Consider the following 27,509-nt stretch of genomic DNA (forward strand, 5'->3'; position numbering starts at 1 on the left):
TACAAATCTTCTATGCTGTAATTGGTAATTTACTGGTGAGACAGCGCAGTCCGCGCAGCCAAAGAAAAAGAGAGAAAACAGCGAGTAAGCAAGAGAGCACGAAATCAGCATACTTCATGCGGAACACGTCACACCGATGAAAGATTTATGATGCGCGGGAAGAGAGAGGCCGCGCGAGCACGGAAAAGTAAGAGACAAGTGGGTTTTCTAACCAAGTGCACAAAAACGCACAGGATCTGATGAGTATTGTTCTGTTTCTCTTCATTGCATTTCGTTTTCTTTTTCTTTTTCGGTAGTATTTCCGCGAAGTCGAATGCGCAGTAAAATGGTGGGAATGTAAAGCCAGCTTAGGGAGCGCGAAAAGTGTGCAGGAGTAGAGGACCAATTGCTGTACGCATGTATGCATATGTTTTGTCAAAGCCTGATCTGACCAAATCATTCTTAGCAATTCTTATCTTTACCACAGTGCGTATTTTCAATTATAAAAGTTTTGGTCAGAATCATTCACACTGATGATACAAGTAATGGTAATAATAATAATAATTACTGTAGCTGCTGGCAACAGATTGTTAGAGGTCGCTGTAGGAACCGTCTAGGGAAAATACGCATTAGAGACAGTGATTTTGCGCATCTTGAAAAATTAGGATATGTGGTTAAATTGTGCACATAGTCGTACAGACCGGGTCAAAGGGAGAGACACGAATTTCAAGATTTCATGTGACTTACGTGGACTACGTTCAAACCTATCTGCAGTTAAAGAGAAAAGGATCATTTTTGTTGTGGGGAAAGAATTTTGCTGGTGCCACGGTAACAATATCACTGAAAAGCTGAACGTACGAAAGGAAATTCTCGAAAGCGGATCAAGATGCAGGAAGCTCAACCGAAGAGAGGCAAGAAAGGTGAGGAAGCAATGGTACTTTTCATTGCATTTTTATTTTTAAGATTACACCATAAGAAGAATTTCAAATTTAGTCGTTCTGTATTTTTGATTTTTCAAACACTTTTCACGGTTTCATTTTATACGGTAAACGTCGTCTGCTTTAACATAACCTCAACTTAACCACTAATCCGATGCATACGGAAAACATAATAGCGTATTCTTAATTGATCCATTGCGTTCGCAGTATGACTATCGATAGTTTGAATTGTCCACCTTCTTCCACGATATCGAACAACATAAAATTTCCCGTTGCGCCTTGGCAATTTCTATAATTATGCTTTGGTTTTCGAAGGCATACTGTACGTGTTCGAAGTAGACATTTATAAGATATTCTTCTTTATGCTATATAAATAAAATTCTGACATTCTAATCGATGCATCTATCGTTATTTCGTATAAACGTTTGGCAATTACATGCTGTTGCATTGTCAAAACTAGCGTAAAGTGAAAGTTGCCCAGTTGTGAACCAGATAGTGAAAGTATGTGCCATGAGTGACAGGGTGTGATTTCATAACTTGTATAAAATTTAATGTCACGTTGGAACTAAATTCAATTGAAATAATTCAATGAGTCAAGTGTTAATTGTCTGCTTGCACATGATTACAACATTCTTATTACATAACAGAACAAAATTTATTTGCTAAGAAATAAATTGATGTTACCTCCTATGTCTTCATTTTACATATTAGTATGCTTTTATTTAATCTCTATGTTACATTTCTACTTTTATAGCATAATTTCTCATGTCAATGATACATCTGTACTTGTATTCATAATAATTATATCAACATTCTTAATATTATTTTTAAGGAAAAATTGTCTGCTATAAATTTTGAAATTCATATATTTTCTATCAGCAAGAAGAAAGCGTAATGATAGCGATGAGGATATCGACAAAGTATTGGCCGAATTGGAATTGGAGTATTCTGGACAAAAGAAAGAAGTATCGAACGAAGCAGTTGACCAGCACAGCGACGTTGACGAGGATAAAAAGAAAAAAGAAAAGAAAGGTAAGAAAAAGGAAAAGGCTGAAGTTATAGATATTAAAGAAGAGCTAAAGACCTTGGAGGATCTAGAAGAGAATGATATGGATAATGAGATCGAAGTTAGTACTGTGAAAACTGCTGCTCAAAAGAAGAAAGAGAAGAAGGAGAGGGAAAAACAAAAGAAATTAGCCCAAAAGAAAGCGGTATGTAATTCATGTTCTTGTAACTTTTCTAAATATGGAAGAGGGCGTAAAATTTGTTTTATCCAATCTTGATTGTAACAGGAAGTATTAAAGAAGACAGAGTACAACGAAACAAACAACGAGGAAGCCCTGGCCAATGATATCAAGACGGAAGCGAAAAAGGAAACAAAAAAAGAAGCGAAAAAGGAATCGAACAAAGAATCGGAGGTGAAGGTACCAGAAGCTATCGAAACGGATACCGCTGCACTTGAAGGCGAGGATGGAAAAAAGAAAAAGAAAAAAGGAGCGAAAGACGCGGAGATTAAAGATAAGGATAAAGGTAGCACATAATTTGGTAAAATTCTATTAACATTATAAATACAGTATGAGTTATGGATTCATTATGATACAACATTAACTTGCGTCCACATTTAGTATAATTAGATATGTGCAATAGGCAAAGGCCCTGGAAAGAAGACCATCGCTGCAATGCAAGAAGCACTGAAAAAAGTGAAGGAGGAGGAAGAACGATTGAAACGCGAAGAGGAGGAGAAGCTGAAGCAAGAAGAGTTACGAGAACAGCAACGACTGGAGCAGATACGACTCGAACAGGAACGTAAAGAAAGGAAGAAACTTAAGGAAAAGCAAAGAAAGGAAAGACTGAAGGCGGAAGGAAAGCTTTTAACGACGAAACAGAAGCAAGACAGAGCGAGAGCGCAAGCCATGATTGCGGCGCTTAAGGCTCAAGGTTTGGATTTGCCAGAAGTAGGAGAAAAGAAACCTAGACCAGGTAATCGATAATAATCTGCGTAATATGTGATTTAGTGAAGTTTGAAAATTGTGTAAAACAGGATTTTGATTCAGGAACACGTATAAGACCGAATAAATTGAAACAACAAGCGAGCGTTGACGAAAAGGATGACGATAAAATGGATGACAGCATGACGGATGCGGATAAAGTTGAAGTAGAAATTGTAGATCAGCAATTGAAAGATTCGGAGGAGAAGACTGAGGACGTTAAGGATTCGTGGGATGCCGAGAGCAGCGAAGAAGAACAGGAGGAAGGTACATCATAGTTATATCAATATTTAAGTTTTTTAGATTTTTAAAAAAATGAAGTACATATTATTTATCAGATAAGTCGGACGATGTGCCGAAATCACCAGACAAAGTGACAGAGACAATCCTCCCAGCTGGTAAGACGAAACGAACTGAGGAAATCAATAAAGAGTCTTCAGAAAGTGAATCGGAGAGCGACAGTGCTAGCGAAGCGGACTCCGAAGAGAGCGAAGACGACAGTGGATTGGACGACAAAGTGTCGGACGCGGGGAGGAAGAAGGAGCGAGCCAAAGTACGGATACAATGTCGAAGGATAGAAGCAGAGAAGAGAAAAACGCTGGAGAATCTCAGAGCTGCCGTAGTCTGCGTATTGGGTCACGTCGATACAGGTAAAACTAAAATCTTGGACAAGTTGAGAAGAACAAACGTGCAGGACGGCGAAGCAGGAGGTATTACACAGCAAATCGGTGCAACGAACGTACCCATCGATGCCATTCAAGAATCAACGAGGCACGTTAAAGGAGTAAGTTTCGCTTCTACAGTCACGCTTCGATGTATAGCGTCGAATATCCGACGTGAACATTCCGAATTCTTCTTTCAGTTTGCCGATAAGATATTCAAAATTCCCGGACTCCTGATTATAGACACGCCTGGTCACGAATCTTTTAGTAATTTAAGAAACAGAGGATCTTCTCTTTGTGATATAGCGATATTAGTAGTAGACATTATGCACGGATTAGAGCCACAGACTATTGAAAGTATAAATCTACTGAAATCGAAAAAATGTCCTTTCATCGTTGCATTAAATAAGATAGATAGGTAAAGTATCGTAAATCTATGCGCAATCGTTCCGATATGGAAGCTTTTGCTGTAGCATTATTATTCGAATGTTTGCAGATTGTACGATTGGCAAACTATGAATCGAAAGGATATACAAGATATTGTAAAATGTCAAGCTCCCAATACGCAACGCGAATTTGAGAAGCGTTCGAAGGACGTGATTGTGCAATTTGCTGAACAGGGCCTGAATTCTGCATTGTTTTACGAGAATCCCGATCCTAGAAGTTACGTTTCCCTCGTTCCTACTAGCGCCATTACAGGTAAATGAATATGCTACAAGCGTCAACACGGTCGTCGACAAGGTATCGCATCGTATCTTTCTCAGTGGAAAATAAGGAAACTTTTCTCGTCTAGGCGAGGGCATGGGTAATCTGTTGTCATTGATAGTGGACGCTTGCCAAGGTCCGCTAGCTAAGAGACTTATGTTCAGCGACGAGCTTCAAGCTACAGTTTTAGAAGTGAAAGCGCTACCGGGTTTGGGTACTACGATAGATTGTATTCTAGTCAATGGAACGTTAAGGGAAGGCGAGACGATGATAGTTGCCGGTACCGACGGTCCTATAGTCACTCAAATACGATCACTCCTCATGCCGCAGCCGTTGAAGGAGCTTAGAGTCAAGGTAATCGACCAAAGATGATGTAACAGTTTTCATAAAATCAAATTGGTTGAGAACACTCTGTAGAATTGATTTATCGTCATTCGCAGAGCGCTTATATCGAACATCGGGAAGTTCAGGCAGCCCAGGGAGTGAAAATCGCTGCAAAGGACTTGGAGAAGGCGATCGCAGGTAAAAGTACTTTCTGTCGCGACCTCCTTCCACGGTAGAGAACGCAACGAGTGCAATAATCGTACGATTTCATATGTCCTGGGCAGGACTGAACCTTCAAGTGGCTCAGAAACCCGACGAAGTGGAGATCTTGAAAGAGGAGATTGCGAAAGAGTTGAGCAGCGCTCTCGGAAATATTCGTCTCGCGGAACGCGGCGTCTACGTGCAAGCGTCGACCCTGGGTGCGTTGGAGGCGTTATTGGACTTTTTGAAGAGCAGCAAAATACCAGTAAGTCTCGCATAATATCATAGTATTATGGATACCGAACTGAAAGTTACCACAGGCGAGAAAGTAGATAGCAGCGCGATGCTTTGGACACGATTGTTGTCCGTATAATCGGGCGCGAGCGACTATGCTCGCAGATTCGATTCCTTTCCACGATCCTTTTGGACAGCCAGGAATTGAGCAATCTACGATGAAAGGATAGATCCTCGAAAAGGCTTTCAACCACGCGTTCAATCGGTTGTTCAATCGACGACGGTTCCATTGTCGACCTTTCGCGCGATCTTTACGTCCGATGATGGACCACCGCGGTGCATCTCGAACGAAGCGTAACCGCGGGAGCGAATAGTACGACCGGCAGAAAGATAGACAGCAAAGGAGATAGAAAAGGAGAGGCAGATAGAGAAAGGGAGGCTGTATGAGAGGGGAGGAGGCGAGCCTCGCCAAAGAGAGACCGGCGAGGTGTGGAACGGAAGGGCAAGCAAGAGAGAAGAGGCAGCAACGAACCACTTCCTTCTTAACAGTTTAGCAGGATACGACTCATTGGTAGCATACGGTGCTTGTGGTTGTGATCCATCGAGCTATCAGTCGTGTTGTGCATCCGTGGGCACGCCTTGCACGCCTTGCTTTGCACGCCTTGCACGTCTTGCACACGTCCACAGGGTGTCTTGCATATGACGAGATCTCTCACGCTGGAAAACTTGTCTTTACGAAAATAATTCCTTGCAAAGAATTCGATGCGACAGAACTCTCGAAAATATTTCATTAACGGAGACGTCGAAATCGAGCCCAGAGAAATGTAGCTCGTTTAAACGATTTTCTATAGCGGGAAATTTCTAAAATGACAAACATCGGAGCTCTTAAGCAATGCGATAAACATGACGGACGGAGCTTCCGATCGTACGGAAGCGTTGGGCGAGTTTTATTATCAGCTTAAATTGAAGCTGAAAGTGTCTACATTACGACCGCGCAAGGTACATTCCCGTGAAGCGGCCTGGGATTTTTTTATGATTTTTTGAATCAACCTTTCGGGGGTGCTAGGCTGTCTGGGGCTCATTTTTGGACATTGGGCAAGTTTTCAACATCTTTCCCGTGGAGCAAATTGGTCTTCAGGTGGCTTAAATTGAAGCTGAAGGTGTCTACTTTACGACCCCGAAAGGTACATTCCCGTGAAGTGGCCTGGGATTTTTTTATGATTTTTTGAATCAACTGTTCGGTGGTATTAGGCTGTCTGGGGCACAATTTTGGAATTTGGACGGGTTTTCAACAACTGTCCCGTGGAGCAATTTGGAATTTAGATAGCTCAAATTGAAGCAAGCTTGCAAAAATTCGGAAGCTTGTCGAAAGATTACGATTTATGAAACACGCGATCATTTTCTTTGGTTTTACTACGCGCGTTACGTTTCGTTGTTAACGCGAGCCTGTGGTGAACGGCGATGTTCGCCCGCGGCGTGTCATTGGTGCCCGAGCCAAACAGGAAATCCGGAGGAAACGGTAAACAATGAAATTTTGAAAGGGCTCTGTTGAAAAGAGCTCACGTTAGTACGAGAGTTAGCCTTGCGAATGAATGGTAGTTCCTCTACGATCTTTCGTCACTTGGCAAAGATTGATCGAAGGAAGGAGGATGTACAAGCGGTCTCCGCCGTCTCTCGCGGAGCGAGAGACGTTCGAGAGCCTTGGGGAAACGCAAGTCGCAGCGTGTTCCTCGAGCAGCGGACAATTAAAGGTCTCGTCGCCTAGCTTTTCCCTTTTTCGACTCGCTTTCCCCAGGGAAAGCTAGCTCGACGCGACCATTGGTCGAACAGGTTTCGATTCTTGAAACGATTGCTTGCACGAGATAGGCATTCGGTATAATGGAAACGAACGATTCATGTAACAACGATAGGTACATACTGTGCTGTCTTGTGCTGTCGCGCGATGCGCGCGCGCAGCGCGGACTTTCTCCGCGGCGAAATGGAGATATTTCGAAGAACGAAGGATTGGAAGCAAAAGAGACGAGGCAACCGGGACTTGCGCGTCGATCTTTAGTCGGAAAGGAAGCATTTGGCAGAGTTCTCGGGTGAGACCCGAGTGGTGACGTGGTTGCCCGCGCGAGTTCGCAGCGTCGTCGTTCGAGCATTATCCTGTCTCGTCGGCTCGACGTTGGTGGAAGTTGTAAACGGTGTATCAGTCGTAGTTCAAGAACCATCGAGTGAAAAAGGGAGACAAAGAGAAATGGAAAGAAAAAGGCAAAGGAGGAGGAAAAAAGGTGGTACGTCGTTCGGTTCGAGGTAACGTCCGAAACGGCCTTAAGCTTGTCCTTCCTCGGATTATGAATGGGATGCCCCCACCGTATTGTACGATCACGTGGCTCGTGACGTCAGGTTTTATCGCTGGCATACGTGACACACGCACGCACGCATGCAAGCAACCAAGCAAGCAAGCACGCACGCAGGCAGCCGTAAGTACGGTCCCTCCGCGCACCGCATCACGGCTATGCGATTTACATATGGCAGAGAGAGAGAGAGAGAGAGAGAGAGATAAAGAGAGAGAGGGAGAGAGGGAGAGAGGGAGCGTGTGCGTGTATGTACGGTGAGAGGAGAGCATAGAAGAGACGAGGGAAGTCTCGAGACGACTCTTCTTCTTCTTCTCATTTGCTCTTTCTCTCCCATCTTGGTTCACCGTTTCTCTGCGATCCTCCGATCTCCCGTGTGCTGGTCGTCCCTATCTCTTTGCGACTTACGAATCCGATCGATAGATTAGTCGTTCCATCCGGGACTAGATTCGCGCGAAAGAAGTAAACGAAGGCCAGGAAGCGCTACGGAGAAGGGATGCGGAAACCGGGAAAGAGTCCATCGATGTCTAGAGATTTCGCGGTAGTTCGCGGTTTGTTGGAGAAGTGGCCCAAGCATCCATGATTTCAGAGACTCGCAAAGATTTGCGAACGCGGGCGACACAGAGCGACGCTTGCACACGGACGCGTGTGGGCTGGAAAAAGGAATACGTGACCAACGTACAGGAAACTGCCCACACTCGGAGCAAAAGCGGCGTGGGTGGACGGACGGATCGACGAACGGGCGGACGTACCCGATCCGATGCGTTCCCGTAGCCCTGAGCAGCTCGGCGCGCGTCCTCGTGTCCATAAGCCGTGCGAGCACGATTGCGCCACGCGGATGAGCTGCGAGTGCTGTGCAGCCGTGCACCGGCCTCCCGCTCGCAAGCATCCGACTTGCGAGCGGGAATGTCTCGTCCTAAGATCGAATCGACTCGTCCCTCTCTCTCTCACTCTCTCTCTCTCTCTCCCTCTCTCTTTCTCTCTCCTCGGTCTCTTTTTTCGGCACAGCGTGGGCGGCGGAGGCCGACCGGCTATCGATACCTCGGTCCCGTTCGATCGAACCAGCACGCGTCGCGCGTCGGCTCGTGGCCTCGTTCGAATGGACGCGATTGCTCGCGATTCCTTTTCGGACACAGTCCCCATTTCGTCGCTTCATCGTTTACGGTCGTGCCTCGGTACTCGTAATCGAAATCGAAATCAAAATCGAAATCGAAATCGAAATCGAAATCCACCGGATGCGCGAGCCAATTCTCTCGCCAACGCGTCGACTCGTTGCTAAAACCGGGTCCTTGGCGACCCGAGGGTCGCTACGGCCGTAGTCGACGACGTCCACGATCGACTACGGCCGGTGGATCCCCGATCGTCGTTGGAAACGCTTAGGGGACCCGCTTAGTATTTACGAAGCGAGCTGCCTCGCTTCGGCTCCTAATCGCGTGCTCGCGCATACTCGTTCGATTATGATGGCGTTGGCGAATCGAAGATTCTCGGCGAGCGACTTCCTGTCCTCGTCCTGTTTAGGCGAGCGAGATCGGAACAAATGGTTTAACCGGGACACGCGCTGCCATTCTTCTCGGAACGAGCCGGGGGCCACGCTTATCGATTAACAATTAACCGTGGCGTTTTCGTAGTAACGCCACGTACGGATCAGCGTTTCGGTCTTGTTCCTCGCCCCGAAGAACACGAGAGAAGACGCGAAAGCGTGTTCGGAACGTACTCGAGATCCGACTTGTTTTTCGAAACGCTTCTCCGCTCGCTGCCATCCTCGAACCTATTTGCCGGGGAAGACGAACCAATCGACGAGGGTTCGCGTCGAAGGAGCAGGTTTCCTCGCTGCCGGTAGAAACGCTCGCGTAGAATCGTCGGATGCGGCGGCAGCACAGGGCCGACAGAGCGTATACTCGCGTGTCCGCGCTCCGCATATCCGCTCCCATGTCCCGGTATAGCTGCTTATATACCGCGGTTAAAAACAATGCGAGGAAACGAGCCATCTTTTCCTGCTGCAGGAGAGGAGCGAGCTGCAACCTCGGTCCGTCCGGTCGTCACGAGCCACGAATGCCACGATGCACCAGAACCGAGCTTCGACTCTGCGGAGACGGCGGAAAAATCCGCGTGTCAAATTCTCCTTCCGTCGATTGCATTCGCGAGAATGCGCGACGACGATCGCAGCGAATCGTCGCACAGGCTGGTCTACTAAATGCTTCGCGGTTTACGACGAAAGGCCGAAGAGGATTCGTGCCTTGCGGGCCGGTTTTTAATGCCGGAAGCGTCTCTCTCTCTCTCTCTCTCTCTCTCTCTCTCTCTCTCTCTCTCTCACTCTCTCACCCTCGACTTCCTCTCCCATTTGTACCAGCATTTCTTTCGTTGGCAACATCTGTCGTTCGTCTTTTCTCCGGGGAATCTCCGTCTCTTTCCCTTTGCTTTCTTCTCTCCCCGTTTCCCCGCAGCAGCCCTTTTATCCGGCTACTTTTTCTCCTTTTCTATTTTCCCCCGGCCAATGACGCCCCGGGGCCAGGGACGACGTGTTCGAGTACTCGGCGAGTAGGTTCGAACTTTGACCGATTCCGCGGTATGGTTTGGTTCGGTGATTCGCGAGACGCAAGCCGCGCGAGCAATTGACGACGACGACGACGACGACGACGACGACGACAAACGGTTTAGCCGTTTCGGTCAGCGTTCCCTCGTTGGCGCATTGACCGGTCTTCCTCCCACGCTACACCCTTTTCTCGTTCTCTCTTTTCCATTGATCCGGTCGACCGATGGCGCGGCGTCCTCTTACCTTTTTCCAGCAAATGGTATCGCACGCCGAAGCGTATCGGTGCGGTGCGGTGCGGTGTGGTGTGGCGGCGGCGGCGGCGGAACGGTTCGCCGTTCATCAATGAAACATGACTAGCTCTCCGTCCGTGTTTCGGTGAGTAGGCTCGTTTTATCGAGCGCCGGTGCCTTCTAATTGGCTCCCCCGTTTTTCTTTCCTTTTTCCTCCGCCGTTGATCAGCGCACCGTACCTCACAGCGTCGCACCGGTTCTTCATTCATTCGTTCATTCATTGCGTAAAGGTCGCGGGAGAGTTTCACCGGGTTCGCGCCTGACGACGAACGATGCCTAGCAGCGATACGCGCGACTTTTGCGAACGCGTTCAAACGGCGGAAACACTCGAGAAGAGAAATTTTTCGGAATAATTCAAAAGGGAAACGTTTCGTCGGGGAGAAGAAAGAAACAGAGCAGGGGACACGTGTACGGCGTTGCACGTTGTCGGAGAATGTTTTACGGTGGTCCGAGTAAAAAACGACGGGCCGGCGGGCGTATCTTCGTCTAATATCCGAATGTGCCGGCACAACCGGAAGCCTCAAAACCCAGCTTCGTCTTCGAAAATGCTCGGGATCCCGGTCGGGCCCTGTCTCGCATCTCCGACCAGGAGGTTCGTCTCAGGAATTGGCCTCGCGTCCGTTTAAATTTTAAAGACCGTCGGTCTCGTACTCGTTCCCGAGATACGTTTACAGCGACTCTCGTTGAAACCACGATCTCGCAATGCGGGATTTTACGAACTTACGAGTGTCATAATTTGTTCCTCGATTCCCCGTGCGCGTCCTCGAGCATGTCGCTCCGCGTGCGCGCACGGTTATTTAGAAAGAAAGCAATCGGACGATTTACAGCGGTTGTTCGTCTCGTTTCCGCGGAGCAGAGACGGCCGGCGGAGTAGGGGTTATTTTTAAGAGTCCGTTCCATTTTGGTTTTGCTCTATGGATCGAATTAAAAAGTTGCCGAACGGATTTCGCGAGAAAGCGAACTCGAGAATGGAGGACGCGGACGGCGAAGGGAGCCGCGCTGCGGTGTTCGAAGCGTTCGAAGCGTTCGAAGCGTTCGAAGCGTTCGAACGGGGCGGTGTCGCATTCGCGTGCGAGCGCAACGTAGTTCCGTAGTCGGAAGGAAAACAAAATATTAAGGTAAAACATAAACCACTGTCACCGTGAAACATAAATACACGGGAAATGGTATGCGCGCGCGCTATCGTGTGTGCGGTTTCACCGCGAAAATAACTAGTGACGCATGCTGTCCGGATTCGGCCAGCCCGATGCGACGAGACGCGCGACACTTGGAAATAAACGCACCTACAACCGACGCGACGCGACGCGACGCGACGCTCGCCTAATGGCACGGCCGTTCGATTCGAGTCCCCGATGTCGAAGTCGTCGTCGTCGTCGCCGCATTCGCTTTTCTCTCGAAAAGAATGCCGAGCATCAAAAATTACGAGAAATGCCGGCAATCTGTATCTGTTGTTGCGCATTCAGCGTTTCCAGAGAAAATCAACGACACTTTTCGCAACGCGTTTCTCGTTCTGTTACAGTACGCCGGAATCCGCATCGGCCCCGTTGTCAAGAAAGACGTCATGAAGGCCTCCATCATGTTGGAACACGACAGCCAGTGAGTATGCTTTCTTCGAAATCGGCGGCTGCTGCTGCTGCTGCTGCTGCTGCTGCGAGACAAAAGATGGTGACGAGACGTTCTCGATTCGCAGGTACGCCACGATCCTCGCGTTCGACGTCAAGATCGAGAGAGACGCCCAGGAGTTGGCAGACTCCCTCGGGGTGAAGATCTTCCAAGCGGACATAATTTACCACCTCTTCGACAAGTTCACCGCGTACAGGGAGGAACTGAAGCAGCGCAAGCGGGACGAGCACAAGCACATCGCCGTGTTCCCATGCAAGCTTCGCATATTGCCACAGGTACGGCGGCACGAATCGATTATCGTTCGTACGCGGGAATCGAGCGACAGCGTTTCCGCTTCGCGAGATTCCGTTGCTCTTCTCTTACCCGTCTGAAAGATGACTGGCCTCGATTTCAGCACATCTTCAACTCTCGCGATCCTATCGTGATGGGCGTGATGGTCGAGGCGGGAATCGTTAAAGAAGGAACTCCTCTCTGCGTGCCCAGCAAAGACGTGAGTATTTTCGAATGTTCTCGTTTCCACGACAGCCTATCTCGTCCCGTATTCGCTACGAAATTCGTTAAAAGAACGGCGGCGGTCACGAGGGAGAGATCGGCTAGGTTTCAACCGCAGAATTCCGCTCGGGTAATCCACTCGGTCTCGCGTCGCGCTTCGACTTGTCGACGCGTAGGTGAACTCGTTCGTCGGTTCCTCGTTCGCGGGGAAATAGCGGCGATCCAGTTGGTCTGCGATCGATCACCTCCCGATGGAGCGATCGAGAGAACCCGACGAACGCGTGCAAAATCGCTCGGACCGACGCGTCGAACCGATTGTTTTCGGAAAATTTGAAGCCACGGTGGCGTCGGAGGAATCGTCGCTGTGCACACGGTTCTCCGTTCTCCGTTCTCGATTCTAGGTTCTCGTTCTCTTTCTCTTTCTCTTTCTCGTAGGAGGAAACTGGTGGGCAGTGGTTCTTTGCAGCCTCGCCTTACGCGGTAGCACGCGGACAGCTACAGGTTGCCTAGCCCGGGATTCGTAGGCGTCGCGATGCCATTAGCAGCCCGCAAATTCCCCGGTAAACAAAAATTCCATCCGGGTACACTCTCGTGAAAGACGCCCACGCGCCGAGGCCCTAGCCTCTTCCATATCTCTCTCTCTCTCTCTCTCTCTCTCTCCTCTTCTCCCTTGGCCCGAATTGCCCAGTCCAGCTCCAGAGAGATGATTTACTAGGCAAATGGCTCGCCCCCGAATGGTCGCGTTATTTGCGCAAGATCCGAGAAGATTTTCGTAGCATGCGTGGGAACCGCTTGATTTATCGGGAAGTCTCGTCGGAGGGACGGCCATTTCGCTCGACAGCGTTCAATTACATCGTCAAACTCTCTCTCTCTCGCGCGCGCGCTCCTGCTTGTCCGTCTATCCGTCCGTTTGCCGTTTGCCGTTTGCCGTTTGCCGTTTGCCGTTTGCCATACGCCTGTGTCCGCCTGTCTACCGGAGGCTGTCTGTCGCGACCAATCGTTTTCCCTTCCGTGGTTTCGCGACAGGATTTAAGCACGGTGGCCGTCCTATCAAAGGACGCGTTAGACGGGTAGGTAGGAGCACCTGTTGTCTGCTCGCGGATTTTTTGCCGCGTTCGCGTATCTCCGATGCTAAAAATGTAGAAGAGGAAAGAGGAGAAAGAGAGACGTGCGGGAGGTACGTACGGAGAATCGGAGATCGGAGGCGGCGGTGGGCGTGACTCGGTTGTTTTCGGTGTTACCGAGCGAAATTATGAGAGTCCGGCGTTACTAATTCACCGAGCCCGAAGCGGCCGCGAGAGCAGGAGGGGAAAGGCTTGGAGTGCGGCGGACGACAGGCTTCGAAACGCGCTCCTCGGCTCTCGACGGAGACGTTTTCGGTCGGGACGGTAGCGTGTCCGGAGCGAGTACCCGCCCGGATAAATAATGCGATTAAATAATGCTGGGGCCGCATGTGGGTGATCGTAGACGACGCGCGTGTAAAATTGGAATCGGTTCGGATTGGATCGTTGCATGGTGTATCCACGGCCCGTGTTCAGCCGCGTGCGCGATCGAGGATTTCTCGCCCGCGCGTAGAAAGCAGCTCCGACCACGTTGTTGGCCCACGCGCTCCGTTCCACGCTGCTCCGCACCGCTCGTGTACGCGCCCCTTCCTCTCGGGGCCCTACCCTGCATCGTCGATGCATTTTGGCCTTTCTTGAAATTCAACGGAAATTCCACCGGTAGAAAGTGGCCGGTTAGCTATTTTTATCGCTGCTATCGGAACACCACCTCCTCTCGGAGCTCGTTCTTCCGAAACGAATCGACGACGGTTGCCCGAGCAACAAAACGAGAAACCGTCTGCTGCGGTGTCTCGCAGTTTCGGGCCACCTGGATACCTGGCTCGCTCGACGAATCGCAGGGACCAGCACGGAAGAAACGTGCGGCTCTGAGAAACGAGAATGCTCTGAAATCTGTAACGTTGAATCCGTCCGATGCGCGATACACAGACAGACAGACAGGCAGGCAGGCAACCGATGTTACGTAAGAAAGAATCGAGTCGAGAGAGAGAGAGAGAGAGAGAGAGAGAGAGAGAGAGAGAGAGAAGCTGTCGGTATCTGTTGTCGCGCGGCAGTGCTTTTTTATTAGCAAACGATGATCCGGACCGGATGTCGCGTATCACGAGACCTAGTTGGCTTAGGTCCTGCGTAAATTGTGCGAGATAGGAGCTCTCGCGAAAGAAAGACGAGCGAGAAACCCGATCGGAAAAGGGAGGCCGGGGTACGCGTTCTACGTGATTCCGCAATCGGTTAGCGAATTTCGTTTGGGTCGCGACGGCGAGCATCGTCGATTCGCTCTCGATTAACGTCGATTCGGAACGAGGACGCGAACGACGCTCGATTTTCTCGGCTGTTCTTTATCGCGAGTGCAAATTAAATCCTGACCGCGATGCGCCGCGAGGTTCGAACAGTCGTTTCGCCTTCTGCATCAATCTCTCGATATCGGTACGATCGTACGATCCGAACGTTGACCGCGAAAGAGAGTCGATCGATGGCTCGGCGGGACAACAAGCTCTGCCCGGAAAACGTTAATTAAGAGAGCAGGTTCGACGTGTTTAGGCAATCGATCCGGCGAACGATCGACCGTGGAAAACAGCCGACCGTTTCTCGATCGAGGCGCGTCGAGGCTCTCTTGGATGATCGAACAGCCTAGCCTGCAACGCCAGCCACTGTGCGCCGAGCCGCGGAGCCCGCGCCCGAGCCCGAGCCCGCGCCCGAGCCCGAGCCCGAGCCCGAGCTGTACCGAGAACGAGCCGAGTGTAGAGAAAGAAAGAGGCAAAAGGATAAGACGAAGAGAACGAACGGCGGAACGGCAAGAAAACGGCAGGCTAAAAGAATCCGCCGGATTTCCGCTCGACGTTAAGCGCCTATCGAGGCCATTGCGCAACAGCCGTACACGCCCGATAACGATACCAGTCGAAGAGATTGCTCGATTCCTCATCGGTACCGTCCATTTCCATCGGACGCGCGCCAATTATCGCAATTAACCGGTAACGCGGGGATCCGAAGAAATTGTCAGTCGCTTCGCAAACGTCCCGAACCCTGGGAAGGGAACCGACTATTGGGTTTTCTGCGTTTTCGTTTCTGGCGAGCCACTCGCCAATAGGCAGCGAACGTGTTCAATATTTCATCCGGTCGCGGAAACGAGATAAAAAACTCAGCTTCCGTCTCGCCGCGTTCGAGCGGCGCTCGCGAAAAATTCGCGACGCGGAGCAATGATTCTCGCGTGCGCGCGCGCGCGTCTTGTCGAATCCAACGACGGCGGAGAGCTGTCTTTCCTATTATTTCAACGCGATAATAGGGAACGCGGAGAGCACAATTAGCGGAACCGGCACGGCGGCAACGTTACAGATTTAAACGTGGCTTCCGGTCGTCGCGTCGGTTCGACGTACGGCGATAATTATATCAAGGAAACGCGAACTAGAGAGATTTTCGAGCGGAATCGCCACGAGTTGCATCGCCGTTTCATCCCGCACCGCTCCGCACCGCTCCGCGCCGCATCGGCGGTGCTCCCGAGTGACAGGAACTAGAAACTCCGTGGTGTATGAGTCCTCTTCCGGCGGAAGGCCGCTCGTAACGTTCTTCCTCTCGTTCCTCCCTCCCCTGTCTCTCCTCCGCCTCCACCTCCACGTTCTCTTTCTTCCTTCTGCTGCTGTTGCTGCTGCTGCTGCTGCTGCTGCTGCTGCTGCTGCTAGGTATCTCCCCTTGTCAGCCCGTTCGCGAGGGGAGACGCAAAGGTTGTTCGTGAATTTGCCGATCGGGAGCAGAAAATTAAAACGTCGACGAGTAGTGGATGGATGAAGTGGTGGTGGTGGTGGTGGTGGAGGAGTAGTAGGAGGACGAAGAGAACGAGGAGGAGGAGGAGGATCGTTCGAGCAGCAGCTCTCCCGCAAGGGAAGCTAATTAACGAGCACGTGAACGGAACGCGATACCTGTTCGCGTACTGCGATCGGGCCACGATAACGGCCGAGCCGTGAAACTTTTTCATGGACAGAGCCGCGTGCTTTCCGGCTTTCGGGCTTTCGGGACAGAGGTGGAGGCACGACCAGAATGCGTGCGCAATCTGATGGCGCGTCCTCGAATAGACACGCGAGCGGATCCACCCGAATCTTTCGAGCTTCCGAGCCTTCGAGCTACTGTCGAGAGAGCCGCGAGCGGCGGGACAACTTTCCGACAGCCGACCGGATGGCTAATATTAGAGAAAAGGTCGAAAACTAGAGACAGGAAGGGCACAAGAGAGTGGCCGGACGATTCTCGTCCGGAGAGAGGATCGAACCCGCAGACAGGAAACGAGTTCGCGCAGTTTTTTCTTACCCTCGTTGTTCCCGATCTCGCAGTCTCGCGATCGCGAGACTACGCGCGTACCTACCATAAAGATGATCTTCTCGGATCGAAGACTAACGAAACATCCCTTACCGTACCGTGGCAACGGCAACCTTATCCGATGCGGGGCGGGGGGAGTATCGAAGGGTTGCCTGGAGTGGGAAGGATACGCGAGAGACAGCGCGCGTGTTTTCGTTTCGAGCGTCTAACGAGCGATAACCGACCGGAAGGAAGCCAGAGGCGTTTCCACGAAAGTTGCAGGCGAGCCGGAAGGCCGAAAGACGGGATGTGGTTGGCGACTGCCGAGTAAGCGACGTCCACGTCCACGTGTTAGTGTGCAAACGTGTTCCTCTCGTTCTCGTTCTCGTTCTCGTTCTCTCTTTCTCTGCCTCCTCCTCCTCCTCCTACCTGTGTTCCTCTCTTCCTCTATTTCTCTGGTACCCCCACCACGGTGCCGTCGCAGCCTCTAACTTGGTCTCTCCTCTCGTTCTCTCACGGCTCGCCGGTGTTTCTCTAAGTAGGCAGCTGGTTAACGTTGCTATCGTAGCGAACAAACGAAAAAAGAGGAGATATTAGGAAAGGGAGAACGAAGGATAAGAGCGATAAAGAGGTCGGAGGAAAGAACGTACGAGAGAGTCGAACCAAGGTGGAAAGAGAATGGAGGGGGGGTAAGAGAGAGAGAGAGAGAGAGAGAGAGAGAGGGGGGAGAGAGAGAAAAGCGTGCCGACCGGATGTCGAGTTTCCAATGTCGAGTAGATCGTTTTACCCGAGCTCGCGATTCATTTCTCCAACATCGAATACCGACGATAAACGCTTAAACGCGTCGGCGAAGGAATGCTTATCGGGGGCGTTCCTCCGCTTCCTCGGATGAATCGGATACGCCGCTGGACACGCGGGAACAGTTGATCGAGAATATTTCAAAATCCCGAAATTCTTCTCCCTTGTTGGAAGCCCTGTTGCGTGTTGTGTTTGCTTTGCTCTTTTATCCACGGCCCTTTCCTCGACGCGGATTCCATTCGGAACTACGGGGCGCCGAAATCTGTCGCAACGTTTCCTCGGCTGAGATCACTTTTCGTTAGATTTCGAAACTCGTAGAATCGAAAGAGTGGAAAGCTAATTGATGGTTCGACTTTGTCCCTTCAGGGAGACGCGCATAGTCCTCGGCCGACCATTAGCGATTAACCTCGATACCGTGGCTCGATATCGCGTTCGATAAGCGCAACAATCTCTGGCGGATCGTTGGCGACCGCTAAACAAGTTATCTCGATCTTATTGATCCGATCGGCTGCGGAGGACAAAAAACTGTGATTGCCTTCGGTTGTACGCGAGGCTCGTCAATTACCGCTCTCTCTCTCTCTCTCTCTCTCTCTCTGCCTCGCGTCGAGTGCTCCCCCGGCTGCCGACGGTATCGCAAGGTCTGTTCGCCGCCAAACCGGTTGCTCCCGATTATTATTTATCGCTGTTGTTATTTGTTTACGAAAACTTTTTCCGATACGTTGATTAAGCGATAACGTCGTCGAGGAAGGAGCAATCCGAAACGGAGGGCGCCCGCGTTCGCTTTTTAGTCGATTCTGATTCGCGACCGCCCGCCTCGTTCTCGTTGGCGGATGCTTCGAACCTCCGCAGAGACGTTGGCAAGAGATTAAGATTCGAAGGTGACGGCGTGTTTTCGCGGAGACCAAGGACTCCTTCGAATAGGATGGATTTCCGTGAAAGAGCAAACAAAGAAAAATAGCGAAAAGGGAGAGGAAAGGAGAGGGTCGCGGTTGGTCGGGTTGAGCCGAGACGGGCCGGGCCGGGCCGGGCCGGGCCGGGCCGGGTCGGGGTGTTGGCATACTCGGTAGCAGACGTGTGGCGCGGCGCGGCGAGCAAACGCGCGAGACGGGAACCGGAAGTCTATTTTCGTGAGGCGCACCGATTTAGAAAGCTTTATAGTTTGTACGAGCCCGAGCGGCTAGCAGTGAACCGTCGGTGTCGTCGGCGTGGCTCGCCGATTCGAGTGCGCACCCTGCGTTCCTTCCACCTTCCCTCGTCGCAGCTACCCTCGAGCAAAGCGCGGACTCCGCTCGCGGGGCATCCTATCGCGGCGAGATGCTATGCGCGACGATTTACGGAATACATGGTCGCACCGAGAACCGAGAACCGAGACCGAGACCGAGTCTGTTCCGTTCCGTTCCGTTCCCGTCGGCTCTGGACAATCGCCGCGTTCTTCGATCGTCGGTAAAAACCGTGTTCATCGAATGAGAGCTCGAACGAACGGGGATCCCCTTTAGAGGCACGTCACGCTCCATCTCTCGACGCCGGCTGGCGGATCGCTCGATCCTCCGATCGATGTCCTGCTCGGTCTCGTTCGAACATCGTGCTCGTTACCGCGCCTCGAAGTCATTTTCGCAACCGTAGGGCAGGCTGCGCCACGACCAGGATGGTCCCCTTCATAAAATTCCCCGACCAGACTAATTAAATCGCAGGAAGCGAATATATTTCTGCGCCCTGTGGAGCGTTCGCTTCCGGACGGGAAGTGCGCCGCTAATCACCGGATATATCGGGCGACAAACGTCGGTATTAATCAGCGGCGTAGTTCGCTGCTAACGGTGCTGCGTATCAGCCGCGCAACACGATACACACAATACTCGCCGGAGAACCGAGATAACGCGACTGGCCGGCGGCCGACTGGTCAGCGAGCAAACATTTGCGAGGAATCGCGCGACTCGCGGCGATCGACAACAGCCGTCGCAACCGGCTGCTGGGGAACATTTCGCGGAGAAACATCGACTCAGTGTCGAAAGTCGCAGCGTCCTCGCGAGGACCGAGCGCGGCGCGCGAAAAGCAGCGCGCGAAAAGCAGCGCGCGATGGCAGGTCGAGAGAACGGAACGGAACGGAACGGGGCTCGGAGCGAGAAGGATCGGCCGAGTGTGGGCATATTTCGGCGTGGGTTTCGGCCAGAGGCCCGGCGCATATTCGACCGGTCATTGTCCATCGATCGCCGCGAAGCGGACCGGAGCGGTTTGCTCCGTGGCCGCCTGCCTCGCGACTCTCTTCCGACATAACCTGACATAACCTTCGGGAATGCTTTCCTCTTTTCTTTCCTCTTTTCGACGAAAACCTCTATCTAGACCGCAGAGCCACGCGGCGCGCGCCACATATGCGTCCGAGTCGGCGGGGTCCGATGACGCGCAATGCTCAGGTACTCGGTTTTCTCTCGACTTCCGCTCGCGGAAAGGAATGCATAGGCGGAGCTATGCCCACGCAAAACCAGGCACTCCGATCGCTGCGGGCGAGACCGATTGTACCTCCATGAGAATTCAATCGCGAAAGCACTCGATTCCTTCCTGTTTTCGGAGCTCGTCGATCCCCGCTGCGCGGAACGCGCGCCGTACAAACGCAACCCTCTGAAGAACCAAACTGAAGAAAACCGCTCGCGTCCGCTAAACAGCCTGGGAACTGGGAACTGGGAACTGGGAATGGGCCGACGAGAGGGAGGCCATGGGAACGGGGACTAATTCGTGTCGTTTCGTTGTTGCAGTTCCTCGAATTGGGCATGGTCACGAGTATAGAGTACAATCACAAGCCCGTCGAATCAGCGAGGAAGGGCCAGGAGGTCTGCGTGAAGATCGAGCCAATTCCGGGGGAGGCGCCGAAAATGTACGGTCGCCACTTCGACGAGAAGGACTTTGTCATCAGCAAGGTAAGATCGTGTTTTCCGACACTTATCACAACGACCGTTGCCAACGCGACGATGCCATTTCCTCGCCGGCCGTGTTCGAGCCGTCGCCTCTCCGTGGCAACGGAGGAGGAATCCGATCGACAGGTGGTCCCGCCGGCGCCAATTTTCATCTCGAGATAGACGGAACTAATCCTTACTCGTAATGTTTCAGAGTAAATGTAAAGGATTTGAGCAGTGTTTATTTCCTCATGCTGGAGAATTTCAGAGAAGTATAGTCACTCTATCGGTAATACGAAATGACATTAAAGCCTTTAGACCAAAAGTCGGAAAAGAGCTAAGTAATGACATCTTCATGCGATGTGCTATACAATTAGCTTTTCGAGCCTTCTCATTACCCACACCGGTCGAAATGCTCCATCTTAATGATGTTTTTAAACAAGATCTTCCGATTTGGTCATCATCCCCAGGCCTTCCTTGGACCGAACAAGGTTATTTTACCAAAAGAGAGATTCAACGTGATCCTGATCTCATACAGCGCGTCCGGTGGTATTGGCATCGAGTTAAGAGGGGTGAAAAGATGTATATGCCTGATTGTTGCGCGTTTGTTCGAGCCCAGATTGATAGGCGGGGGAATACAGAGGCACGCTGCGTTTGGGATTATCCAGCAACAGTAACGTTTGGAGAAGCTGTATTTGCTTTGCCGTTAATACAGGCCTATATGAAGGGAGGATATCCTATAGCATATGACTTTGAGACTGGCAATGATGGATGCCGGCGGCTTATGGCCTCCATGATAGGGCAGCACTTCCTCGGAATTGATTTTGAGTCCTTTGACAAGACAGTACCGGAATGGTTAATTCGAGCGGCTTTTGACATCTTATTTCTGCAGATCGATTTTGTGAATTACCGAGGCTACGGTGTCGCAAGAGTTGACTCAATGGTGCGGATGTACGACTTACTGATTGATTATTTCATCAACACCCCAGTACGTATGTGTAATGGCGAACGGTACAAGAAAAGCGGGGGTATCCCAAGCGGAAGCTATTTCACCCAGTTGATCGGAAGCATTGTAAATTACATCCCTTTAACTTACGCTTCCCTAAAGTTAGGTACCAAACCCCTGAGTATTAAGGTATTTGGAGATAACTCTTTGTGTGGATTCAGTGTCCCTGTTACTCCTGGAGATGTGTCCGCAGTTCTGGAACCATTAGGCTTCTTCGTTAACGTCGAGGAGTCCGGATATTCGAAATCTATCTCGGATCTGACGTTCCTTGGTTACAAGATAAACTCTGGCTTGCCTCTAAAGCCAAGAGATAAAGTTGTAGCTTCCTTGGTATTCCCTGAAAGACCCGATAAATCTTAGGTGGTCCCGGCGGACTTTGACGAAATTCCAGCAAAGAACGGCGAGAGCCTCTCGGAGCCTCGGAGTTTTCGGTTTCTTTCGCTCGATTCTTTCGCGTAACTTTGGAATTTCATCAAAATCAGTGGGGAGTGAGACGGAAACGATCCTTATTAGTATGCGAGACTCTGGTCGAAAAAGGAAGATGCACATCCGGCAGCGATCAGCCGTCCACCATCGACTTCCGCTCTTCGCAGAACCTCCGTTCCTTTCTTGCCACTCCTCCTCCTCCTCCTCCTCCTCCTCCTCCTGCTCCCCTTCCTTTCCTCATCGCAGTACCGGCCCTCTCTGTCCCGCTCCGCAGCGCTCCACACCGCTCCACACCGTTCCGCAACGTGCCGTTCTTCGAGTTGCCCTCGCATCGTTTCTTAATTTTCCATCTTCTGCTTGGAATATCGGTTGCGAATCGATCGATTCCACGCACCTTCGTCTACGCGAAAATTAGTCCTTCGTTCGTTCTGATTTCGATCGTTTCCATGACTCTGTACCGCGCGATACTTCGAACGCAACTCGTCCGTCGAGACCGGCTCGGACTCGCGGGAGAACGCGTTTAACCCGATCCCATTGCTACCGATAGGTTTGCGTTCGCGATGACTGATTTCTGTGCCGACGCCGACGCCGACGCCGACGCCGACACTGATACTGCCGTCTCGGCTCGGCGCGGCTCGGCTCATCTCGGCTCGACTCGGCTCGGCACGTTGCGACCGGAAGTCGTCGTTACCGTTTGCTTCGTGGAATCGATTCTCCGGAATCACCTTGTTCCCACGATGATTTGTGGAACGATGATTTCGCGCGTACCCAGCGGACACCTCTCTCACCGTCTCGCCATTTCCTCTCCCTTTTCCTTTCCCTTCCCTCTCGGATACTAGGACGCGGCTTTCCGCTAGCCTATCTTTAGACGACGGCCACTGTTTTCGAGCGAACAGTCGTCTGCGTCATAATACAAAAATTGAGACGCAGCGGGCCAAGGCGAGAGAGAACCCTGTAGAGCCCGCGAGCGTTCGAGGAAGACCGTACAATAAAAATTGTATAAATTACATTGCTTGATAGTGCAAAATCTGTTGGCGATCATAAGTTCTGAAATCATAGACGAGAAGACAGCCTGCAATTCCATATCCTGTTAATTTTAGCTATTAGTATGACGTGGCAGACAGAGTCAAAAGCCTTCTTAAAGTCGGTACATATCGTTAATATAAGTCACTCTATGCGTGTGTACACGTGTAACAGAGAGGAGAGCTGGAGAGAGAAAGAGCGGGAGGAAGGGAACGAGATGAAGAAGGAAGGAGAGAGAAAGAGAAAGAGAGAGAGAGAGAGAGAGAGAGAGAGAGAGAGAGAGAGAAGGGGTGAGGGAGAAGTAGCAGGGGCGTGGCGGGAGGCAGGCGTCCTCAATAGCCGCGTAAAACCACCATTGTGACCGATCCATGAATGAAACGGGACTTCCGGCCGGGAGTGGGGGCGGAAACAGTTGTAAAGCGTTACGTTAGTGAATGGACCGTGTGCGCGAGCATGCGCCTGTCCTCGCAGAAACCGATTCAAGGAAATTATTCCTAGACGAGGACGACGACGACCACGACGATCGAGAGCAGGCTTTCGCCTCCGAGAGCTGGCGCGTTGACAACTCGCCTCTGTCGGCGAAATTTCGCGGACCATCGGGTCCTCGTAGCTTTCGCAATCCCGGTGCTCGGCCATTTACGTTGTTTAAAACGTAAGTTTTGTTGCGTCTCTCCTCTCTCACTCTCTCTCTCCCTCCCTCTCTCTCTCTCTCTCTCTCTCTCTCTCTCTCTCTGTCTCTCTCTCTCGGACAGGAGACACGAAGAAATCAAAGGATACGTTGCTCCATGGTTCTGGTTGTCCTGTTACAGATCAGCAGGCAGAGCATAGACGCGTGCAAGGAGTACTTCCGGGATGACCTGGTGAAAACGGATTGGCAGCTGATGGTGGAACTGAAGAAGCTCTTCCAGATACTCTAGGATCGGTTGTCGCGTGGGTACCGCGAGAATTCGATCGCGATCGATCGTTCGTGTTCGATCGCTGTCGATCGTTTAATAACTCGATTTGTAATATATGCATACGTCGAACTTTCCGATCTGTGTGTCGTTTATCACCGATATTCGACAGAGATCCGTTCAGTTCGGTCGACACAAACAGCACAAACTAATCGTTTTCGTATCCTTAATTTTTAGTTTAGTCGACTATATCGCGCCGCGGTTTGCTCGTTCGATACGGTTCTCGTTGAGGTCGGAGCGGCCTTAAACAACAACCTAGAAGCCGAGTACGCCTGTAGCCGTGAAAAGGAACCGGTAGGAATGAATACGGTTCGTTCCATCATCGGTAATTACTCGATGCGCATCCGTTCTGCGGATCTGCTCGCACTTACGCTCGAGGTAAATTAAGGTGCGCGTTGATTGGTAATTTTAATTGGTACACGCATTAGTCGCGGTATCATTGTTCCGCGGGTATTCGGCCTCGGCGAACGACCCGCCGACGCGACTCTGCGAACGGTTCGACGTTCGGCGTTCGACTCTGTTCCACCCCTCCTCGTCGAGTTCCTTCGTTCGTTCTTTCGTCGTTTCGTTCGCCATAGAAACCCGATTCTTACGAAGCGACTCGCAACCCCCCGACCCACGACGATTAGAACCAGAAACCGGTTTTACCGTCGTCGCGCGGCCCCGTCGATGCCGAGCGCGCGCGCGCGCGCGCTCCTTTTTCTTAGTCGCGCGCGACAATTTATGGAATCGTCTTCCGGCGCAAATTCGTTGCAATTATACCTACGGGCCAAATGTGAATTTTCCTTTGCTATGATATCGGAGGCGCTCCAGGGTGACCAAAAATTCGCCCGAGACAGTTGATCTATGTATGTTGAATAATTGATAGTTTAAACGTGTACGATAGATAGAGGTCCCACGAGGATTAAATCAGGAGGAGAAATTAGGAAATTCTCCGTGGAAATCACGGACGAAGGAATCGACGACAGCTCGCTGTTTTGCGTCGATCGACGACGCCTATGTCTCCCCGAAGGATTATTTTTTCTAATCGCTACGCGCGGGACTTGAAAGGATTAGCGCGATCGCGAGCAAAGAGCAGCTTTCCGTTGGCGGCGCTTTCGGAGCTTCGCGTTCGCATTCGCAGCGATTTCGCCAAGTACGCGAAGCATCGTGACTTCTACGATACTTTCTAGCAACCGACGCTACGATTCGATGTAGAAGGTGTCCGTGAACGATCACCGTACCCGGGGATCCGATTACGGATGACGCGTTGAAACGGAAGTGCTGTCGTTCGATCGACGAATTGGAAAGCTTTTCGATTCGTCTGCCGACGCTCTCGTTTCGATTCTCGACCACCCAGTGGCGGACGATTCTAAACACGGTTCGACGATTCTTATTTCCGAAACGATATCGATCGTTCGCGGACACCTTGCGCGCGCGCGCGCGCGCTTCGCAGGGCGTTACATTGGAACCGAGGCCTTCAATCGTTTCCGACGTTACACCCTGGCTGCCGACGTCGCGCTGCACCGCTCGAACAAAAGCGATCGATCTTGGCGTACGCGTAGACGCGCCGGTGCAATTTAATTTTTTTTTTTTTTTCGAGAAATACTTTCGACGTTGAATACGTTCGGTTTCACACCTTACGACTCCCGTACAAAAACTACGAGGTGGATAATGTTCGTTTCACTGTAACGTGGCTTCGTTTTTCGCTTCTGTCCTTACAATTAGTTTTACTGTGCCTCGTACAATAGTCCTATACGATACTCGGATACTGCGGATGTTTGTGCAAATATAGATTTCTACGGACCAATTTATAGAAACTAGAATCGAACAGATATTTGTTTACGCCATCAAAGATTTGATGCAAGTGACGCGGAAAGAAACTAAACTAGAGAGCAGCCCGTCGCGACACTTCGAGGCATCGCGCTCGATCGACCTCGTCGAGGACCAATTCTTCGAAAATCGGTACTTCTTCGGTCTCGATGTTGCAGACGAAACCGCGACGATGTCTTTGGCTCGAGAACTTCTCCTAGGACGAGAAGCCGATCAGGGAATCCTCGCTCCCTAACGAGCTTTCGTAAAATGCGGAGAATGTCGCTCGAGGGTAACGAGCAGACTCGGTCTTGGGAGCCGGGACAAGCCTCCGACACCTGTGTTATCGGTGTCCCAGATCGCAGGTGTCTCCAGTCTCGACGTCTCGAGTTCCTGTGTGCGAGACGCGTCGCCGCTCTCGGGTATATGTACCTATCGCGAGAGAGCTCGCTGGCCTGGCCAGTTCGGCGAGCGGAAAACCGAGGAAACGATCTTCGCCAAGCACGAACACCGCGATCGATCGACCCTTCCGTTCCGAAAGCTGTCTACAGCCGTCCACCAGGACCGAGTCTGTTCGTGTCGTAGGAACGTAGAAACGCTCACTCGTTAAAGTTTCACGCCTCTCGGCCGATTCAGGTCCGACGGGACGGAAGGGTTGTTCGCAACGAATTTTACGGAATCGCGCGTGGCGAATGAGGCGAGCGACCCAGGACGGACAAACTCGTCCGGGTGTCGGTCTCGGGCAGGATCGGTTCGTGGAAACAGATGCGTGTCTCGCATAAAGTCTTCAACGTGTTTCCGGTTTCGTCGCCGTCGTCGTCGTCGTCGCCGTCGTCGTCGCCGTCGTCGTCGTCGCCGTCGTCGTCGTCGTCGTCGCCGTCGTCGTCGTCGTCGTCGTCGTCGTCGTCGTCGAGAACCCACGTGCGAACGAAAAAGAGAGAGGGAGAAGGAGCGAGAGGGGACGAGAGATGGGAATGAGAAGAAAGTGTAGATACTCGAGCAGAAGAAAGATAACGAATGAATCAGAGAGAAAGGGAAAGTGAGAGAGAGAGAGAGAGAGAGAGAAATGTCCACTTAAAGAAATTAGTACAATAGAATTCCAGCGCGTCGTCACAAAAAGAGAAATATAGAACGAATATATAGACGCGAGCCTCGAATGTGTTTTGTATATGTACCCACTTTGTATAAGATAATCGAGCGAATTATCACGATCGAAATAAAGACTACGAGAGTTTCACAAGAAAAAAAAGGAGATTGACCAGACACTTGCATTCGAGTGTATCTGCGTAACCTTCTTCCTGTTTTTGTTTTCGCCGCTCGCGAGAAGTCGCGAGGAGTGTCGCGAGAGCCTCTTCCTTCTCGAGCGCGATCGCATCGAATTGCGTTTCTCGCGGCGTCGGTTAAATCGGTATCGGTATCGGTATCGGTATCGGTATCGGTATCGGCGCGAGAGCAGCCGCGTCTCTCGAGGAAACGGTAGATGCGCGTTTTCTCAGCCGGTTGACGATCCTGCTTTCCGGGACACCGTGTACGTACAGCAACGAGCTCGGCTCGGCGCGATGAAATACCGGAAGGCAAGCGAAGTACGACCACCGAATCCGGAATACTTAAAATTCCCCGGTGAGATACCATGTCTCATTAACTTTTTAATGGTAGGTATAACTGTTCCGCTTCCTTCTCTCGGCAGCAGATCGGTAAATTTGAAATATAATTAGCGACGTGGCTCGAAACAAGGCTACGCCGACGCTTCGCGAGCGAGTTTTAGCGTTCGCGTTCGCAGGAAATGCATCGGTAGCGACCACGATGCGCCGCTCCCGGCGTTCCTTTTTTTCCATTTCCCGGATCGGTCGCAGCTTCGTCGCGTTCTCTTTTCTCTCCTCTCTCCCTTACTTTCTCTCCGTTTGCCCGTTTTTCTAGACCTCGAGAGCTGCCTTTTTTCCACCAAATCCGCGCGCGTCTTCGTAGCCTCCTTCTGGCCG

The 27,509-nt window shown here is 51.2% G+C and overlaps 1 protein-coding gene across 4 annotated transcripts; it reads left to right on the forward strand.

Moving 5' to 3' along the window:
• The first annotated feature begins 133 nt into the window (after positions 1-133).
• Positions 134-26,804, forward strand: Eif5b (eukaryotic translation initiation factor 5B). Of its 4 annotated transcripts, none has more exons than XM_078193936.1 (18): positions 134-187; positions 297-390; positions 553-899; positions 1,797-2,128; positions 2,210-2,447; positions 2,565-2,897; positions 2,972-3,172; positions 3,244-3,689; positions 3,768-3,985; positions 4,064-4,266; positions 4,361-4,626; positions 4,713-4,794; positions 4,881-5,062; positions 11,713-11,789; positions 11,884-12,091; positions 12,211-12,306; positions 20,194-20,355; positions 23,596-26,804. In XM_078193936.1, exons 3-18 carry the CDS (start codon positions 866-868, stop codon positions 23,701-23,703), a joined length of 3,186 nt encoding a protein of 1,061 aa, XP_078050062.1. In that variant the 5' UTR covers positions 134-187; positions 297-390; positions 553-865; the 3' UTR covers positions 23,704-26,804. The 4 variants fall into 4 exon arrangements, with proteins under 4 accessions (XP_078050062.1, XP_078050061.1, XP_078050060.1 ...); XM_078193935.1 differs by having other exon boundaries at positions 159-187; positions 297-398; XM_078193934.1 differs by having other exon boundaries at positions 170-187; positions 297-465.
• The last annotated feature ends 705 nt before the right edge of the window (positions 26,805-27,509 follow it).

Source organism: Augochlora pura, chromosome 11, assembly GCF_028453695.1.
Source record: "Augochlora pura isolate Apur16 chromosome 11, APUR_v2.2.1, whole genome shotgun sequence".
Taxonomy (NCBI): Eukaryota; Metazoa; Arthropoda; class Insecta; order Hymenoptera; family Halictidae; genus Augochlora; species Augochlora pura.

Excerpts from the sequence above, each read along its gene's own strand:
- Eif5b (XM_078193936.1), top strand. The coding sequence starts at position 866 with ATGCAGGAAGCTCAACCGAAGAGAGGCAAGAAAG. Across the intron at positions 5,063-11,712 it reads TGAAGAGCAGCAAAATACCA|TACGCCGGAATCCGCATCGG; the intron begins GTAAGTCTCGCA and ends GTTCTGTTACAG. Across the intron at positions 11,790-11,883 it reads ATGTTGGAACACGACAGCCA|GTACGCCACGATCCTCGCGT; the intron begins GTGAGTATGCTT and ends CTCGATTCGCAG.